The sequence below is a fragment of the Cyprinodon variegatus genome, unplaced genomic scaffold (genome assembly GCF_000732505.1).
Source record: "Cyprinodon variegatus isolate N-32 unplaced genomic scaffold, C_variegatus-1.0 Scaffold78, whole genome shotgun sequence".
Classification (NCBI taxonomy): Eukaryota; Metazoa; Chordata; class Actinopteri; order Cyprinodontiformes; family Cyprinodontidae; genus Cyprinodon; species Cyprinodon variegatus.
In genome coordinates this window covers 1770368-1791260 of record NW_015150531.1, presented here as the reverse complement: position 1 = coordinate 1791260, position 20893 = coordinate 1770368, and the positions used below count along the sequence as shown (strand labels likewise).

General features: G+C 39.3%; 1 protein-coding gene across 1 annotated transcript in view; it reads right to left on the bottom strand.

Annotated features, from left to right (window-relative positions):
- Positions 1-3252: 3252 nt before the first annotated feature.
- Positions 3253-20893, bottom strand: part of pola1 (polymerase (DNA directed), alpha 1, catalytic subunit) — a 58524-nt gene continuing 40883 nt past the window's right edge. The window contains exons 35-36 of the mRNA XM_015372933.1: positions 14044-14160; positions 3253-3402 (exon numbers count right to left, since the gene is read on the bottom strand). Coding sequence (XP_015228419.1) covers positions 3268-3402; positions 14044-14160 — 252 coding nt within the window. The 3' untranslated portion in view covers positions 3253-3267. The remainder of the gene's footprint in view (positions 3403-14043; positions 14161-20893) is intronic.

Genomic DNA, 20893 nt, shown 5'->3' with positions numbered 1-20893 from the left:
AAAAGGGAGGAGGAGCGAACGTGGAGCACCCGTAAGGTGGCAGGGAAGCTGGATCATTAGAAAGGCGCAGCTCAAGGACAATTTTTATTTTATCAATGCGGTGAAATTACATTATTGCTCACACACGCAATCATACTGCCCACACTCAGGACTGAGACCTAGGGGAAAGGATGGAGAGGGTGGGGGGAGTAGGATGAGGAAAAAGGAAGTAGAGGGAAGGAGATACAAAATGATTTGAAAGTCATTGATATGGGATGTTCCCAGCTAAAGAACGGACGGCGTTGGGGTTTCTCCTCTCTCTATCTCACTGTGTGCGCGCGCCCCTCTTTTTGTAATCTATTAGAGATCTCCCGTGGCGGGTGAAATTACCTCCATGTTTTACTCAGTCGCAGCAATCAGGCACAAAAACGCAATGTACATGTAGATAAGACGGCCTTGCAGAACGCATGCACGCGAACACTGCAGAGAACACAGCGCAAAATTACAATCTGCGTTGAGTCAGAGCTCCTTTGTGTCTCACACACAGCCTGTGCAATTTTCCATTAATGTCTTTTATTATATACGTTCAATGCACAGTTGAAAACATACACCGAGCCTGCATCATGGCTACCTGCAGTGGAAAATCCCAGATATTGTCTAAAGTGACGGGTACAGTCATGATACACATTTACTTTGAGCTAACAGCAGAACATAAATGCCGCAGCTTTCTTTCAGATCAATCCTCTGAAAACACCAAAACCGGCAACTCTTAAGTAATTCCTCCGACATGTAAATATAGGCATCTAGCGTGTGGCCAGTGTGGAGAGTGACAGATTGAGAGCAGGTAGAAATACTGAGCTCTTTTACCAGCCAGCTAGCAGTTTCCAGTGTTGATCAGAGTCGCCGTGCTCCGACAGCAGGGCCTCATGTTGGTAATCACCCCTCTGTCATTCCCCACCTCTGGAGCGTCCGCCCAAACCGGCGTTAAACCAACAGTCGCAGGAGAATATAGAGTAATAACAGAGGGAAGGATGAGCCGTCTCCAGCCCGGCGAGAATGTTAAAACAAAGAGAAACGTCTACTGTTCAATTGTCAATTCTGATCTAAACAATAGAGTCAATGGGTGTAATGGAAGCGGATTATATGTATTTTCAGCCCCAAAGTTAGCCTCCAGGGGAGTATTTGTCACAAATCTAGTTCCCACATAGTTCCTCCAGCCAACTGAGTCAATCTATAGGAGTTTACCTAAATCATCCATAGAGAGATTAACTATTACTCCTGAAGTGAGGTGTGTAGAAGTGTAATCTGAGCGACGAGGCGCCTTGGTGTGTAATGCAGTAATGTGGGGTATTACTTCCCCAGGACGGAGGGATTACACCTTCAATCTATGTTTTAAAGCAGCGTGACACCATCTATAGGGGTGGCTTTCTCCATATTGTGTGGGAAATAAAACCACCTAGTTTGTAAGTGAGATTAGAGGACTGACCGTTTTGGTTTTCCACTTATTAAACATTGTATTTTGTAGTTTTGTGCTATTTAGCAGAGTTTAAAGGTAGGATGCAGTTGCTGAAGCGGACCAAACCCCCTATTCTAGCTAAACCTATTGTCTACTAAAAGAAAAACAATGCCAAAAGGAAGTATTACACTATTTAAGGATTTAATCCAATTTTTCTTTTTATCACATAAAAAAAACTAAATTATCAAACTAAAATAAACTGAATATGAGGGTTTTACAAATGTTTTCAGAAAAAAACCTGAATGACCAGCACCGGATGGGCTATAGCAGCCTGAATGAATAACTGACATCCTTAATAGCTTCTTAACCCTGTTGTTCTTCCTCTGATTTGATTTTAAAAACCTCACAGATTATGGAAACAGATTTGTTTGAGTTCTTATCGCTGTAACTGCTTCCTCACTGAAGAGTGAGTTCGTTTAGTCTGGTAGGGTGCAGGAATTGTTTGTTTCTAGATTGATTTTCTCACTGCACCTCAATTAAAATGATCATTTTTTCTATTTATTTCCTGTAGAAGCTCTCAGGCTTTTACTGATTAAGATCCAAGAAACTGCTTCACAACCATGAATCAGTAATGTTCCCTATGTAGCCCAAAACAACAGAAATGTACTGTATAGGTCTGTGATCCACATACAGAAAAAAAAAAAAAAAAAAAAAAAGGCAGGAAGTGCCCACAAATCACCGGCACAATAGAACCTAAAGAAAAGAGGAAAGTCGAGGAATTGATTGGTGATGATTTCTTGCATCTGGGCCTAGACGGAAATAAAAGAAAGCAAAAAATGGAGGCTATAATCATGTTAGCACCCCCCAACCTCCCCTCTTTTTCTACACTGGCCCAATCCCTCTATTTCAGCTCGCTCCATTTTCTGAGTGGTCATCTGTTGATTACACGTTATATTTAAGTCTGCCGTCTGGCTCCTTTGCTGCCTCGCTTTGGCCTGAGCTCACCGCACTCACGGGACTCAGGCATACATACATAAATAACATACATACATAAATATTTAATCAAATAAATAAATCACTCGGCCCGGCGGCCCTTTCTAATCAAGTGACATCAATCAGGGAGAACTGTGGGTAAAGAGGCCTTGCGGCTGACGCCTACTGAGTGCACCCGGATCGTTGGAGTAGCGTCTATTTGAGTCCAAGGGGGGAAATATACGCTCCATGTCCCATTACAGGAGAAGGGCTATCCTTTCGTCAGCGCGCCCATTACTCGCCCTATCATTTCCCCAAATCTAAAACCTGTTTTCAATCAACACAGCCAAACGAGTGCCTGTCCAAGAGAGGCAGAGAGAGAGAGACAAGAAAGAGAGAGGGAGCACCGCAGAGAAAGGAGCAGAGATGGACAGTGAGGGTAGAGGGAGAGAGATGGAGGGCTCTCTCCTTCTTTCTTCCAGTGATTGGAGCGTTTTGCATTCTGTATGTGTGTGTGATTGAATCCGTCTCCTAAATTAGGGCTGTCGACTCGAGGAGCTGAATGTCCTTAACCCCCCCTCCCCATAACCAATGCCTGGCTGCCGCCGCTGGCGAGTGTGTGTGTGTCACATCACTGGTGAATATTTTAAGTGCAGCCTGGCTAAAAGGTTTATGTTGAGACTTTGATTGCTAATGCTATGTTGTACGTGTGAGAAAGCATTGTTAACTTATTAAAATTCAAAGTTTCTCAGCGCCTCGGCTAACTTGATTTCCACTCCAAAGCCAGTAAAGAGGAACAGGAACAAAGACAGCCCAAAAAGCAAGCAGGGATTGTTTTACGTTAAGTAATAAAGCTGGGATCAGAGTGATAAAGTAGCTGATGTGCGTAAAATCTTACCTCTCTCGTCAGACTGTAGAACCTTGGCCATGGCGTAGTCCCAGTCAAAGATGTATCTGTAGAAGCAGAGCTGGTTGTACAGAGCCTTCTCCGAGTACTGCAAAGAGAAAACCAACATTGTTAAAATAACACTGGCCAAAACAATTGCAGCACCTCAATAAACCTGAACATCTACCTTCTAAGTTTAATATTTTGTTTTCATTTAGAATATTGAATCAAAAAAGCAAAAATTTGCTGCTTCTTTCAACTTTTGGATGCTTCCCCCCCACTTTTTAATGTCTACCCTTTTCCAATCTCTTGTTAAACTGCAGATTTTTCCATTCTCACATCTTATTTAACCATTTTTGTTCCCTCCCAGCTGCCACTTCTTCTGACCAGCTGTGTTACCTAAATGATGAATTGTTTAAAAATGGCTTAAATGAGGGCTAGCATGTTTGCACATATGGTTCCCTCCAAAAAACAAATAAATAACATCCATAAACTGGCCATGATGGTGACTACAAAACATTAGCCAATCTACTTTGCCTACTGACTAAAGCACATTGGCTACTTGTTTGTCAAACATTTTGCATACGTGCCCCTAGTATCTTATTTACGTAGGCTCTAAGCGTAATTCATACGAGGTTTGACTAGCACGCCCCCATTACACCAAAGCTTGTTTGCTGCTGCAGCTTTTTTTGTTGTTGCTTTTACATAAACTTCTGCTGCAAAGGTAAATTATGTTCAATTTTGTGGTTTTAGTAGCAGCAGCAGCGAGAGGACAGCAACTAATTTTAAATATAACTTGCAGTGATAACGCCGGCAGAGACGTCTTTATCTTATGGAGATTTCCTGCTGACTCGGTGAATACTGGCACTTTTCGTAATACAAAATTACTTCTGGCATAGAGATCTTTAGCGAAGGAGGGGGCACTGATGCATGCACATGATTCAAAAATACACAAACAGCCGTCGGACATATCTTCCACCAAAGAATCGTCTTTCCTGCCTTTAACTTATGAAGGTCCAATGAAAGTTAAACTGCATGTTTTCCTGTCTCTCCTCATTTGTGTTATATTTGTACACAAGGCAAACAGGAGGTCATGGATACTACGTAAATTTGGATTAAAAAATGTAAAACATAAATTTGAAATAAGCTCAGTTATACTTATTTTATAGGAATTAGTAGGGATGCCACTAAATGTGGCAGCAAAATACACAGTACTTCTCTCTCTCTCACGTGGGCATTGTTAGTTTAACGATACCTTCCGCGAGTCTTCTCAAAATTTGAAATAATTGTTGACTGCAGATGTGTCTCATAGTTCCCATTGATTTGGCTTGTAAAGCAGGGAGAATGGCGCTAGGCTTACCGTACCGTGACGTCACTTCTGCAAGATGTCAGGAGTGGGGTGTTACTATATTCGGGCAAAAATGGACGGTCCTGGACTCAGTGATCTCAACAAAAAAATATATATTTTTTAATTGATTAACATAGAACGTATCAGCTTTAGGTATAGATAATACTTTTCCTTTCAGTCTACTTTGAGTTTGAACTTCTGTATCTGGGTGTTGCAGACAATGCGCCAATTAGCCCTGATGCATTCACTGACTGGAAACACGATTGGAATTTTAGTTTTAACTGACCATGGAGGGATGGCCAAGACTAAAATAATGAATCATTGCTATTTGGTTTCCTGTTGCTGCACTGAAAAAAAGACAAAAGTTGGAAAAACACTAGCTAAGATGTAATTTATGTCAAGGTTACAGCACACAAACCTAAATCAAAATAAAGTAAGCTTAGAAAGCAAAAACAATTAAAATGTTGAGACAAAATTCTGAATCCAACAAAACTGAGTCACTAGTTTTTTAAATGACAATGTAAGAACCTTGAAAGGCAAAAGACAGATACTTTAATACGCTTCAAGTGATCGAGTATAAGACTTGGAACAAAACGATAAACAAGTGGATCCTACACTGAATAAGACAACAGAGATTCATTAATCTGAATTTCCTGGTTGCTGCTTAGACAACCAATCCTCTCATCATATAAAACAACTTTATGATAAAATTCAAAATGTTTTGATATGTTAAACACTAATTAAGCAGAGTTATCTCACTAGCAATGATCTTTCATTCTATTTATTAGTTTCAGGCAGTTAAAAGTGGATTCAAGATCATGACAGGACTAAAAAAAAGCATGAAGAATAAATAATAGATGTGTTTGCAAGATTCTGTAAGGGCACATCCCGCCCAAATGACTAACCCTCCCTGCTAACATCCCCCTTCCTCTGTGTGACACAGTAAAGCTAGAAAACAAATTTGCTTGCTTTGTTAATTTCCACTGCAATTAAGCAGAGCCACATGACAGCCTGCCAAAGGGAGAGAGAGGGAAAGAGACGGAGAGGATGAGCTAGACATAGCAGTGGGAGGGAAACAGAGAAGAGCGGGAGAGGAGAGAGAGAAAGGCCTGAGAGACAGCAAAAACAGAAGTGAAGAGGGGAGAGAGAGGAAGAAGAGAGGGGATCAGACCTGATACACCCTCCCTCATAATAGTTTGTTGTGATAAGCCATTGTGAGAGAGGCATGCGAACAGCCGAGGCTGTCAATTTGATTAGCCATTATACTGGATGTTTAATTGCAGTTATTGGCTCGTCATTTCCCAGCTACACTGCAGAGGGCACGCTAAGCCTCGACCCCACACTGCCATCAGGTGTGCGCCGAGTGCTTCATTATTACCACCAGGAAGAATCCCCTGACAATTCCTGCACGCCGAGCCGGTTTGTGTGTTAGCCCATTATACCTGCCAATCGGCAACACGCATAATTGTAATTTCAGTTTTCACTGCTGTGGCATAATCAAGTGGTGAGAGTATCTAATGCAGCTAAATGCAAACTATGTGTGAAAGTGAGAGAGGGTGTGTGTGTGAGAGTGTGCGTGTTTAATGGCTTTCTATCGCTGCCCACATGGCACGCACAGCTGTTGACCGTTGATGCACTGCCTAGTCAACAACCAAACCATGCACATCCCATAATGGAGCCTCGGTTACGGTTGCCAAGGTTGAACGAGCTCAGTCGGCACAAGCACCGAGCGCCACCTCTTCCTCTTGAAACATAAAACACTCACACACACACACACACAGAAGCTAGCATTGGAACAATACACTGCTGATTGTGGGCGGGTCCTTCGCTGCATACTGATTGACTGACAGGTGTCAGAGAGGTGTGGCTAAAATGTAACAGGATTGTTATTGAATTTAGAGCCCCGCAACCCCACCTCACTCTGCTCCACACACACACCGACACACACACACCTCTACCTCGTCATTCAGCTCGGCGCTTTGTTCCCGCACTGACACCATTTCAATTTGCTCCACAAATCTGCAGCATTTTCAGCCTGACTGCCTAAGGAGCAAACCAGCTGTGAAATTGCCTCTCTCTTGGGAGTGTCGGAACCCCCCCCCCCACACTTTGCACCCCTTTGCTCCTTTGCCTTTAGCATCTCTGTCTCGCTCACCCCCTCGCCCCCTCCAACCTAAATACACAGGTACACATCCTTACCCTGTGTAAGGACTCAAAAACACAGACAAATAAGAGAAGGAAGCAGAAGGCGTAGGATGTAAAGCATGCAAAAAAGGTAAGAAACACAAAAAAAACGGCTTTAAATCAAGTAGATTAAATAACATTGATGAAATGGCTTCTACCACGCTAAGAAAAACAAAAAACAGCCATTCCTACATGGTCCAATTACCAAAATAAACTATACCTATATAAGTTTTAAAATGTACACTTAAAAAAAAGCTAAAATATTGCCTCTTACTTGTTGCTGTACATTTCCAGCTATCTAGCTAAAAAATAAAGTTACTTCATATTTTCCCATGTTTACAAGAAAGAACGAATTAGGCTGTTTAGGAATATTTCTGAGAACATAAAACAGAGAAATGAAACGCTGTTTGGGATTAATGAAAGAGGCCTTCCTAGTCTTCTCTCTCATAAAGACAAATACAAACCCGGCTGTTTGGAAATAACACAGGCAGGCGTAGCGTGGAGACTGAAGACCTACGTAGCCCTGTTATTATGCTAAAACAGCTTAAAAAGTCTAGTTGGTGAGCTAGCAACAAGTTTGCTAAGCAGCCAACGGCTGACTGTATCCAAACAGATAAAACCCACAAATTAACCAGCTAAAAACAGCCTGTTAGACTCCTGACATAAAGAGCAGAGCCTCAAAATAACTCTGGACAACAATGCCCACCATACCGGCAGCAACAGCTAGCATGCTGCTCCATCCATTTCCCCACACTGCTTCTTTTGATCTATTCTAACACCCACACTTTGAATAGGACTCCGCTTTGGTTTATTAATTTAATTTAATATCTGAATATGATCTGTATTGGGAACCCCTGCAATAAACAAGCTTATAGGGGGAAAACCTTACTAAAAGTCAGAAGTATAAGCTGAAGTATGAAATCTTAAAGTAAGCCCAATGAATGCAGCAATAGAATAGAAAATCCCTTTATTGTCCCACAATTGGGTAATTCTAGTGTTTACAACCGCAAAAATAGTTTAGAAAAAGTTGTCACACAAATGTGGACTTTAGAAATATATAAATACTAGTGAAGAGTTAAAAGATAAACAACAAAATACTGTGTAAAGTGTTTTAAGAATATAAAACTGTCCACCTGGAGAATAAATTAACCATTATACAGCTATGGACATTTCAATTTAGCAGCAACATCAGAGATGTGCAAAATGACAGCAGCATGTTATTTAACTGATTAAGATAGAAATTGTACAAAATCAGCATGAATCTATCAACTTATTGAGGTTGTTGGGAACAGTGGTGATTTTAGAGTCTTCCAGCTGCTGGGAGGAAGGATCTGTGATAACGCTCATTGGTGTATTTAGGGTGCAGCAGTCTGTCACTGAAGGAGCTCTCCAGTTCTGCAACAGCTTCATGCGTGGGGTGGGAAACATCCAACAGAGATGTTAATTTAGTTATGATCCTTTTGTTTCCAACCTCCTGCACTGAGTCCAGGGGGTATCCAATCACAGAGCTGGCCTTCCCGATCAGCTTATCCGGCTGCTTACTCACTCTCTTAGAATCTTATACAGATTCACGCCTGGCTCATCTTAAAGGGACGTAGACGTGCACCAAAACTGCCCCTTTAAAACTTTTTTTGCACACAGAGCCGGGCGGAAAGGTTCACTGAGACCATTCGGCAATTCAAGCACAAACACAACCTCTGGCTGCACCCTTTTCATCGATACTCTTCTTCAGCTTTTCCTACAAACATGCCTAGTAAAAAAAATCTAAAGCTGCAAAATCTTAGCCCTCCAGAACTGCAGCTGCAGGTTAAAAAAAAAAAAAAAAAAGAAAAAATGAGAGGGAGGAAGATGGAGAGAAACAAACATACATTTCTCCCCCCTCAGCTGTGAGGCCACAAGGCTTTAAAACTCTTGAGCTTTTCAGATGCGATGAGCATTATTGCCGGTTGTGGTAGTCACGCCGATCAGCTTCACAAGACACCATAATGAGTCAATATATGTAAATCTTTACTAGGCAAACACGGCGGGAAACAAAGGCATTTAACTGGTGCTCTCGCCCGCAAGCCTCAAACGATTCAGCACCGGTAATTTCTCCCCATTGAAAGGCATAATTGCCTGCTATTTGAAGATATTCATGCTCAATTTTTGAAATTAATTTCAATTGGGGGGAAATGTAGAAATGTCAGCTCCAGTGAAAGGGATTTGATTTCAATTATCCTCGCTCAAAGGACTGTGATTTCCAAATACACTTAAGCAAAATTATGACAAGAATTTTTGTTCGGCAAAATTCAGTGTTTAAAGAGCGATTAGGCGATAATGGGGCAGCTTTGAGCCGGCAGTGAATGCAGCCGTCTCCCTCTGAAAGGCACTCAATTATCTCTGATTGCTCCCGCTATAATGTATCAAATAGAGATACCTGCTATTGCCGTAATTTGTGTGAAAATTAACATGCTGCAATTTCCACTAGAGGGAAAAAGGGAGCTCTAATGGGCGCCTGAGCGTACATCAATAAAACGAGGGGAGAAAAAGAGGGAGGCAGGGAGGGAGGAGGAGAAAGAGAGAGAGAGAGAAAAAGAACGTGCCAAGAGAAGACAGAATGAGCGTAAGAGCTAAGGAGAAAGGGAAACAAATGAAAAGAAAGGAGCAAAGGAATAAAAGGGAGAAGAAAAGGAAAGCCAGGGGAGATATTTAAGACTGGATGACGGAAGAAAGGAATTAAGCAAAGGGGAGAGGTAGAGAGAGGCAGCAAGAGAGGAAGAGAAAGAAATTTAATTTACTGAAAATATTACAAATTGCACCTGTGCATAACTCCCCCAAATTACCAACCAATCAAGGCAGAGTGCCTATTACTCTCCCATTACATGGAGATCAGATCACGCTCTGAATCTGTGTCCAGAGAGAGGGAGGGAGGAGAGAAAGGATGAGGCAGAGAGAGATAGAGATGAAGAGACGGATGGAGGAAAGGGACGAGGCAGAACCTAAAGGGATGGATAACGTACCAAAGGAGTGACGGATGAAATGTTTCTGAACAGAAGCATATAGAGAAGATCCTCTATCGTCCTCCAAGATGCTAATATTTACTCATAGTCTATGAATACACTATTAGAAATCAATGAAGCCAGAGATCAGACAGCCTAACAATCAGATGGAGGATTCCAATAACCCAAACTTGGATTATAGAAATCAGATGCTTGATTGGAAAAATGGTAGCTTCTTCATGGTCTTCCCTTCTTTGAGCCGTCTGACTACCGCCAGCTCAAACAGCCGCTGAATGACCTCTTGAGTGCTTCGTATAATTAGCACCAATTAAATATGTATGCTGCTGGGCTATTACTCTCTGTGCACCAGCTCGATTCAGACAACCGTGTTACCATATACTGAGCAGCCAATATTAGCTGACGAAGAGCCATAATATAAATGTTTCCTGGAAAATATGAAACACAGAATGAGTTCAGTAATTAGGCTTTGAGCATTCGGTTTAAGGGTTCTTCAGCAGGACAGAAATCTGTTGGGTTGGGAGCTGGGTCTATTGTAATGATGACTTTCACCTTGATATTTTAGCACGGATATATATCTGGGGGTGAAAACGAATCAATATTCATCAACGTGACGTGCTGACATGGATGTAGCTATTAAGGTGGCAGGTTTGCTTTAGGGAAAATTAATTTTTTTCAAAAGATTCCCAATGGAGAACTTGACAAGACTAAAGCTGTTTTCACCTTTTGCAATGCAGAATAGGCTTACTACAGGAGCTCTTCCAGTCTCAAGTACCACCTAGAGGCAATTAGGCCATGTTATGTAATTTAAAATTTCATAATACCACAACACCATGAATGATTACCACAACGTTATCTTTGCTTCTTTATGGTTGTTTTGCTGTATGTGGGTAAAGCGGGAAGCTTTTTGAAAATGTAGCTTCTTTGGTATTTTTTGAGCCCGTTTCATTCCTAGAGCTAAAGTTTCACATGATACATTTTTAGAAAACCTTAGGATCTTGACATCACAAGAGACATTCTGACCACAGATTTTATTATTATCTTTAAATGTTGTTACCCCAAAGTTGGTCTGCCTGAGTGACTGGTGGAAAAATGGAGAAATAGAGCTCATCATGATCATTGTGATCTATTATGTAGGCCTACAGTTCAGAATTCATGTTTATCTGAACAAACACTTATTAAACATTTATTTTCATCACCAGCTATCATAGTAGAAAAGCTTTCTCAAGCAGTTTGTGATTAATTTTGGAAACAGGAGACGAGTCCCTGATCTAATGCAGCACCTGGCTTAAGAGACTTGTTTTACTTATTATTTCGGGTAGTACACACATATCATGAATGCTTTAGTAGAATTCAAATGAGCAATTTAAATCTAAATTAATCTTGATTAAGTCCAAGATTACAGTGAGATGAATCTAGGTTAAAAAAAATGTATCTATGCCCTCCGCTAAAAAAAAATATCTTCACAGCTAATCGACGGCTGCAATACAGACGACTAGTAAATGGAAAGAGTAACTGAAAAAATGAATATTTGAACTTACCCATGATAATGTATGGTGATTAAATAAAGAACAGGCTATTAAAGTGGTAAAATAATGACTTTTTCTAGTTTATTCTTTTATTTAAAGCCTACCAGTACTATACTACTACTGCTATAGAGCGTTGATGGAATCCTGAGGTGATCAGAGTTCAATCATGCAGTCTCTCCGCTTTAAAAACATGGAATATGGCGTCTGTAAAAAGCATATGAGCCACTTCCAAAACCAGTGAAACCGAGGGGTTATCCACTCAACTGCAGCCATCAACATGGGAGGGCCGGCCGTCTCACCACCTTCTTTCTGTTTAAGGTAAATAATTCTAGTGTTTAGAATTATGTTAGCATGATACCAAAATTGGGTGCTGTTAAGGTGTCAGACATCAGTTTAAATATGAATGGTACCCATCCCTCCTTTCATGACAGCCTTTTTAGTATAGACGCTGTTACATTTCTTAACGGTTTGGTTTCCTAAACCGTGAGCCGGGCTTTTTATCTACTCTTTTCTTAAAGGGGTCATGGAATGCAAAACTGAGGTTAAATTGTCATAGATGAATAACGATAGTTCAGTGGGTGAAATCAACGTACAGAGAAGTTCAAACCCCATCGACACCTCCTTTCTTTGAAAATCTTACAATTCTAAACTTCCACCATAAAAAGGCAAATCCAAACGAAACTCTGAGTTGACGTAAACTTGGAGATGGTGCCTTATTTGGTTCTAGCCTGTACTTTTGTCATGCACTGAAATTGATATACAGACTATTCAGAGACCTTAAGGACCAGCACCAAATACCATATATAATCATTCTATGACCCCTTTAAAGTAATCTGGTGTTTATTGTATGCTGGATAAAATTCTCAGAAGACTAAGACTTTGGTGTTATTGTATGTGGAAAGCAAAAGAGACTAAAAACTTGGATTTATAAGAAATCATAGCAACACACACAGCTAAAAAGACTACTTTCTACAGATAATTAATATAGGAGCTCCTGTATTTATTTTAACCAGTGCAAAACTTGTCTGTGTGTATTGCAGATACTGAGGTTTGTAAAGCGGTCTGGAAAATAAATTATATGGTCAATATCAATTTGATCCTAAGGGTATAATTAAAAAATTTAAATGAAATATCTCATGTCCACACAGTGTAGGTGAATCCTGGTTAAAAAAAAACAAAAAAAAAAACTGGAGCTTTAAACAGCTGAAGACGACAACAAGTCAAAGAGAATAAAATCAAAGGCAGAAAAAGGAAAATGATCAACTCTAAATGTTGATTTAAATGTCAAACTCAAAATTTATACTGATTACAGAAATATTTTAATAATAAACCAAATAATCTGTGTCTTAAAACTTTACTATGAGGCATTGTAGATGTTTATTTATTCTCTCATCTCATTGTCACAGCTGGAGGTACATGGAAGCATATAGCAGATATGGAAACCTCCAAAACCCATTATCTTAGTCATTTAATACAACGATGAATGAGCTAAAATATTGTTTTGATAAATTGTGTTAAAAAGTTCAGTAGTAAGCAATGATATTGGGAACTCTCCTAAACTAAAAATAAATTACTCTCCCACAGCATGACACTGCCACTACTTTGTACCAAAGTGGAGTGTTGGTTTATCACATCAAATCAAATCTTTTCTTTAAAACTAATTCTAGAACAGAAACAACAACAAAAAAATTAAAACATTAAAAAACTTGAGATAAACAAGCCTTAATTTGCTGGTCCTATACTGTGTGTTAGGTAAACAGCCGATAGATTTTATTGTTCATTTTATATTTATCAAAATAATAATAATAAAAAACATCTTCCATCTTGACAAGAGCAAACCTAAATATACACACATTTTCTGTCAAATATGTACATAAAGATCAGTCCAAAGGCTGACGAGTTAAAAGTGAAGCAAAATCAAGGCAGGCGGCAAATTTTGGAAAGAAAAAGGTTGCATGAGCAAGCAGAGAAAAGTTAAATGTTGTATTCAGCCTGCAGTTTAAAGTGCCAGGGCCCTCAGGCACAGCAATGGCTGCCTAAGTGGCTACACTGACAGCAGAAATTGGCCTTCTGGTTTACAACCTGTCGCCACATCGCCAGACAGAGCAAAGCAGCCAGAATGGGGGGAGACACACAGGAGCAGAGCAGAAAAAAATATATATTATAAAAAAGACCCTAAAGGGAGAGAGTTAAGAGAGGCGATGGTGGAAACAAGGAGAGTGAGAGTGGGACAGAGAAATGTCATGCTCAAATTGAAAGGAAGAGTGTTTTTCTCAAATCCAGTGGTCAAACTAACAAAGTGTTCATAAGAGCAGAGCTACACAGACAGGTGGTTTTAATGTCTGAACTAGCAGCAAGCTCTTCGGCAGAAGTATGGAGGCACACAAACACAGACACACACCCGCTGCAAGACAAAGAGGATATTATGTCATGCATATGATGAAAGGTGACACTAATAAGCTGAGGTATACATGAGGTGGTTTCAGAGCGCAGCTCCATAGCACCATCCTCTGGAAAAGATCTACAGAACACAAAGCGCCCAAGAGAGTGGATTTCACTCAACCTCAGCTCCCGGCTTCTGAGCAAAGAGGCCGTTTGTTTTGGTTTACTGCTTGCTACCTTCATACTAATGTGAATTTATTCAACCCAGCAGGGGAGTGCAGAGCTGAGAGAGTGTAAGCTAGTGGATTTACCTCAGGTCTGAGCGTAGCCCGGGTGCAGGCAGGGCAGATGGGTCCGTGTCGGGAGAAGGCAATCGGCAGGCGCCTGGTCCGGTTCTGACAGGCCTGGTCCTCGCACACCAACCATCCCTGTACGGTAAAAAAATCTGTTTGATTTCCATCCAGTAGGGGAAATACCTCAGCAGTTACATGTATTCAGAGTTTCTACAAACTTTCAGGGGGTTTCGTGAAATTCTGGAGAAGAGAGTCTAATATATCCAATTTTAACTGCGTTAGCAATAATCTGCTAGGGAGCTGAAAAACTTTGCTACGTGGACCTAAATAAAAAAAATTTCCCACCTGAACGTCCGCAATTTGTGGAGCTGTAGGCACTTTATAAATAAAGAACATATATCTGACACTAAATACTGATTTCAAAAGAAAGAAAAAGAACAGTTTTAATGTTGTTTACGGTTTCAACGTGACTCAGTTTAACAAAAAGAGTTCTGTTTCAACGTGGTCAACCTTCTCTAGATCCCCCAAGAAGAAGTTAAGAAAAGTCATTTTTATTTTATTTAAAGTATTTGCGTTCAGACTTTACACTAGTGGTTAAAATTAAGTTAAACCTTGATGTAAAAACCAAAGAAAACATGTCATTTAAATATTAATCAATTTATGCATGTTTTACCTTCAAAAAACAGAAGGAAAATAACTTGTCCATCATTTCATAAGAATAAGAGCAAACTAAAAATACTTCTAGCCTTTAAGACTGCTAAGGAAACTTGTGCATAGCTGCAAAAGTGACAAATATCTATTCTGTCATTCTTTATTTGCAACTTGTTCCATGTTAAAAAGCACACTGGGTGTAAATGTTGAACAAAACACTGTTTCTGAATCAAAAAGACAAAAAACAAAATAAAATAGATGTTTACGCGGCAGCCAACTACTACTACTCATTTATAAAATGTGTTTATGTAGCAATTTGTTTAGTCAATAAATATGTTCAACAAAAATTGATAAAAACTTCTGTTGGCTGGAGAAAAAAAAAAGCAGTTTGCCATAATGAGGAAATTTTGCTGAGAATTGTTGCTTCCATTTAGCTGTTCTAATCAGCCCAACAATCTGACAACAAAAGTACTCTGAAGAAGAGAAAAGGAGGTTTGTAAATAAATAAATAAAAAAAAGTGCCCAAGACAAGCAAAGAAAACAGAGGTGCACGTCTGGCTTGACGTCCCGCCTTGCTGTCTCGCTTTACGTTTCAGATTATTCAGTGTGTACGTGTGTCAACGTGCTGCTCAGCCACAGGCAGAGCAGTGGACAGCCAAAACGGCAGTAGTTAGGACCTCCTGGAGTGAGGCAGCGACCCTGGGCAGGTGCTGTGTTCTAACCCTCTCAATCACCCCATATTCTTCCCAACTCCCCCTGCTTCTTATGCTCTGTCATTACCAAGGGTTTAAAAGAGGAGGAGGAGGGGGGGGATTAATGCCCAACTAATGACAGACCATAAGACCCATCGTCATCAACGCCTTTGCTCCGCTGCTGCCTCCATCCCTCCTTCCTTCCTTCCCTCCTTCCATTCACTCAAAATAAACCGGTGCACCTGTCTCCCTGTCCACACCCCCTCACTCATAAGAGCTCGCAGTGGTTGTCTGATTGATTTTTAAGTCCGTCTTTGTCTGGTGTCTTGATCAGCTCTGAACAGAAGGAGTTTGAAAACGGTGAGGAATGTATTTGTATCCTCAAAGTGGAATCAACCATAAAAACTTCTTTACTTTATCAAAAAAAAAAAAAAAGGCTACATCAATAATGCAATGCAGATAGAAACAATTAATTTATTTCAAACTGCACATCATCTAATTCAATTTCAATTCAGTTTATTTATATAGCGCCAATTCACAACACGTCATCTCAAGACACTTTACAGTTCACCAGATCAGTCAAAGTTATTCAAAGTTTGCTAAGGAAAACCAGTTGATTGCATCGACTCATTAACTCGAAGGCAGTCCTTCACACTAAACATGCTTGTAGCGACAGTAGAGAGGAAAAACTCCCTTTTAACAGGAAGAAACCTCCAGCAGAACCAGGCTCAGTGTGAGCAGCCATCTGAACAGTTTACATTTTTACTTTAAATAACGGTGTAAACTATAAGTTAAGACCCCTTAACACTTTTGTCAAAGTTCTCTGACTGTTCTCAGCATGTTTTAGTCGTAAAATACATTTATTCTAATATCATAAAACTGATATGATGCTGGGCAATGAGTGTTATTAGTTTTTCAGTCAGTCTATCTAATTTAAAGTCTTATTGAAAAGGAAGAAAGGAAGTAGTACTCCAACTGTTCTGTTGACAAAACTGACAAAGGTCTTGCCAACAATACTCTCACAATTTAGCCGGCCAACCCTGACATGCTAACCATTAGCCTCAAATTATGTTAAAGTTGGAGCCTGTTTGACAGAAGATCGTTGATGCTAAAATAAGAGGCTATTTCAGTGTTTTATTTTTTATTTTTTTATTGGTCTGTTTCACATTTGATCATCTCTTGTTCCTAGTCAAAAATATTAGCGAGTGGTCCAACCTGTAATGAATAAATTAAAACATACACAAAACTTTTTTCATCTGTCAAAACACACATGAAAGTGAAACTGATGAGAGTCCTTAGGATAAAGATTTTGAAATTTTGACAATTTGTGAAAACATAAAAAAAGTTTTAGAAAACAAAATCTCATTCTCGTGAATGATAAGTATTACCCAGCAACATCCAACTCATTGCATAAAAAAGATGCATGTATGAACACAAGTTTCTATGATTTTATAGAAGGATTAGGATGATTTTCATGTATTTGCTATTATGATTTATCTGATAAATCATCACCAAAGTTTGAATTGGGATTTTTAAAGTTAAACCATGATCAAAGCCTGAGTTTAAGTTCAATATGCTAAGTAGAAAAAATGTGTGAAGGTTTCAAGAATTAACAAAGTTAGCTGCACTTCTGATTATGAAAATATTTCTCTTCAATCTCAGAATGTGTATCATGGTGATAAAAAGAATGTTAGCGGTTTGTAATGCTACAGCTATAAGAATGCATCTAGGTGGCCCTGAGCTGGGTGTGATTACATTTCCAGATCCAAGTTCTAACTGTAGGCAGAAACATTTTGAAGAAGTATTTTTTTAGCTGTATATGCGATCGTTTATCAGTAGATTGTGGGAGAATACCATAAAACACCAGTTTCAATTTCACTCCCTGGACAAAATTCTCAACCCCAGCTGGGATAAGCGTGTCAGAAAATGGATGGATGGAGTTATATTGCTATTAAGGTTTTAGAGATCTCTCAAATGACTATTTCAGAGCTGTATTCCAATATTGCTCAAATAAATATTAATAAATTATTTTTAGTTATAAAGGAAAGATTTAAAACCATCGGAATCTTAACACAATGGGAATAGTTGAAAATAAAATTCTCATTTACCATAAACACCTGCCCAGAAGCATAACAGACAATAAATACATATAATATATCTGTATGGTGAGATATATCAAAGTGGCAAATGGTTTAAACCAAGTGAATTGGTGTTCTACTATTGACTGTAAGAAGTCTTTAAAGGAGAGTAGAATAAATGTAGTGAGTTTTAGGGTCTGTTGGAAGTGATTCCAGTTAACTTTAGGTAGAAAACTGGAAAGAAGTCTGACCAAATGAGCTACAGATACACTGAGTCTAAAGCTGGGAGGGTTAAGTGATGACTGCAGATACAACCGGTTCATCGACAAGGGTTTTATAGGATGGAGAGGAGGACAGTTCAACAAGGAGTAGAGTTGGCAGTGGTGAGCCTCAAATTAAGCTCCAGTAACAAAGAGGATAAAAGAAAATCCAGTTTGTAGAGGAGGATTGTGGGGTTGACCTGTGGATCCAGGATGGGGAGCAAACTCAATCTGAACTAAGACAACTTTATTGTCATCTTGTATACCCAGAATGTATACAAAACGAAATTTCGATGCATACAGCTTTTTAACAGTTAATGAAGAGCTTACAGCAGTGAAATGAATATCATCATCATTTATCATTTATAAAGTGCAACAGTGATCAAAATGTAAACAGTGATGGAGAAAAGAAAAACCAGTTTAAAGTCATGGTGCAAAAGGCATTGATATGGAAATGTTGAGTGCAGTGCAAATAAATAAATGTGGTGTAAAATGCAGTAAAATGCAGTAGAACATTGACTTGTGTTCTATTTAAATTAATTATGATACAAACATCCATGTAGTGCAAATATATTGACAAGTGTGATGCAGAGTCTGGATTAGAGTTTCAACAGTTCAACAGTCTAATGGAAGCAAGAAAAAAGCTGTTGCTGAACCTGGAACAAACTTTATTAGACAAACTTTTTTCAACAATAGATGTTTAGCAGAACTTAAAGGCGACTTTCTCAAGATAAAGAAAAGCAATTTTGGATTTGATCTTTGGGAGTTTGTTAGTTTTAACCCTGTAATGCCAAATTTATCATATTTGATACATATGGTTTCTGAAATGTTTTGCGTCTGACACCGTTTGCATACTTTAATGGTAAAAACTTTGCTCAAAATCCTATTGTACACAATCAGATATACCTGATAACAGAGGGCAGAAGACTACACAAAAAAAAATCTTGACTTATCGCATAGTAATAAATTATTAATATCAAAAATGTATTTGTTTTTTCGTTTTACATATTTTGTTAAAAGGCCAAATAAGGAGTTCAAACCAAAAAAAAAGTAATTTTCTGTTTTGTTTTATTCTCGGATCGGGCTTTAAAGGGTTAAACAACCGTTTCTGTTGAGCCAGATATGCAGACCAGTCTAGACTTCTTAAACAGAGTCGTTTAAATAGGGAATTTCAAGAGAATATACCTTTAAAAAAAAAAAAAAAAATTTTTTTGTGTGTTTAAAAATAAAATGGAGGTTGATGAGGCATAATGAAGGCTGCTTAGGCAACTACATATACCCAGCTAAGGCAAGGTTGGGGTGATTAGTGTGGGAATTAAACAGTGTAGGCCAAAGAAGGGATCAGTTGGGGATGCCTTTCAATCAAAGTAGGGGATCAGAGAGAAGACCCTCTATCCTCATACATGGTGGTGGATCAGTGCAGACATTTTTGATCTAGTTTTCGATAAGGCTAATGTAAAAATTGGAATTTGTAACAACTAAATACAAGTACAGATCCCATCTAAGATATAAGAAAAGTTTTTTTTATCTATTAACTCAAAGTTAGGAAAGAGGTATTCGAGCAGATAGAGGAATGTTTAATCTGTGCCTACATACAAACATGCTGAACACACAAACCAAGCTGCTCTAAATGAAAGCCAAACACACTCCATCCATCCATTTTCTGAAAGACCACGGGCCAGGAATCGAACCCGCAACCTTTTGCTGCAAGGCAGCGGTGCTACCCACTGCCCAAATGAGCATCCCCGAAACACACGTCCCTGAGTTCACATCTTTACACATAAATCCCAGCTCCAGATCCAATTAAAACAACCTGTAGTCACTTTCATAAAAAAAACAAACTTTGAAAAAAAAAACAAAAAAAAACGCTTCTCCATCTATAACAGAGACGCATGAAAGACAACAGATCATAGACACGAGAAAAAACAGGTGCAGTAGGCGATAGTTTTGTTTGTAGTTTCTTTAGTTTGTGTGTTTATGGCAGCACCTTCAGCAGACATTGCTGCTCTTATTACCACACAAACAATCCAGCAACAATCACATGCATAACAATGAATTAATTGAAACACATTTATGATTAAGGAGGTTAAAAAAAAAGGGAAAAGCTTCCCACAGTAGCTTTCTGCTTGGCTTTCCTGACCTAACGGGTATTTACACAAAGCAGAAAAATAAAAATCAAGGTAAGATTAAGTGCATTAGACCTGGGAGCCACACATAAACGATTAAAAACAAGAAACACATTGGTAGAGAGGCAAGATGAAAGAAAAAAAAAAAAACATCTAATTGAGGCATTTTGCTAGAGCGAGCGCTGGGGGGTGGGGGGTGTATAGACGGACGTGAGAGAATAAAGGCTTATAATTGCATAATTATAGCAGTGGATACCTGACACACTGAATGCAGACGTCAAATGAGTTCCACATAATTTAACCAAACAGAGGCAAGACCAGGCCAAGACAGGGCCCACCATGAAATATACCCACCCTCCATTCTTACTCTTTGTCCACCTGCTTTTTCCTATAGCGTGCACAAAACACACACACAAAAAAAGAACCTTTCTGCTTTATTATTTTGTTGCAGCTAGTTGCTTGAGATTTCAGAAAGCTGCATAGTGATTTCAGTTTTCTATTGCAGCTTTTGGGCTTTATGAAACTAAGTGTGATACTCCTGAATCCTCCTGTAGTCAGAATGGGCCTCTTTCCTAAAGGCTGTTTAATGCTGACACATTCATTGAGAGCTCTAAACTTATTGGGCAGTATCTGTAACAAGTTGGTTAAAAGTGATGTTCTTTAGCAAGATGTAGCTAGATGTTATTTTCCCCTAAGCAGTCCCAAAAGGGCAGGGTAGCAAGTTTAAGAGTGTTTGAAAGGATTGGTGTAAACATGAACTTTCCAGTTATGACTCCACATCTTTCACCAGAATCTTAAGCCACACTGTTATTTCTTAAGCTTCTTACTAATAGGGCTGTCACGATACCCGCACGAATGAAATATCGTGATATCAAGAAGCTCACCGCGCTACAAAACCAGCCACCGCCATCACCGCATCTTGGGAGAACAGTTGAGAAGGATACAATGGCAGCTGCACTAGTATCAAAACCAAATGTTACTTCGCCCCTTTGGGAGCATTTCGGTTTTCAGCCAAATAAAAAGGGGGAGCCAGACAATTTAAATGAGGCCATTTGTAAAAT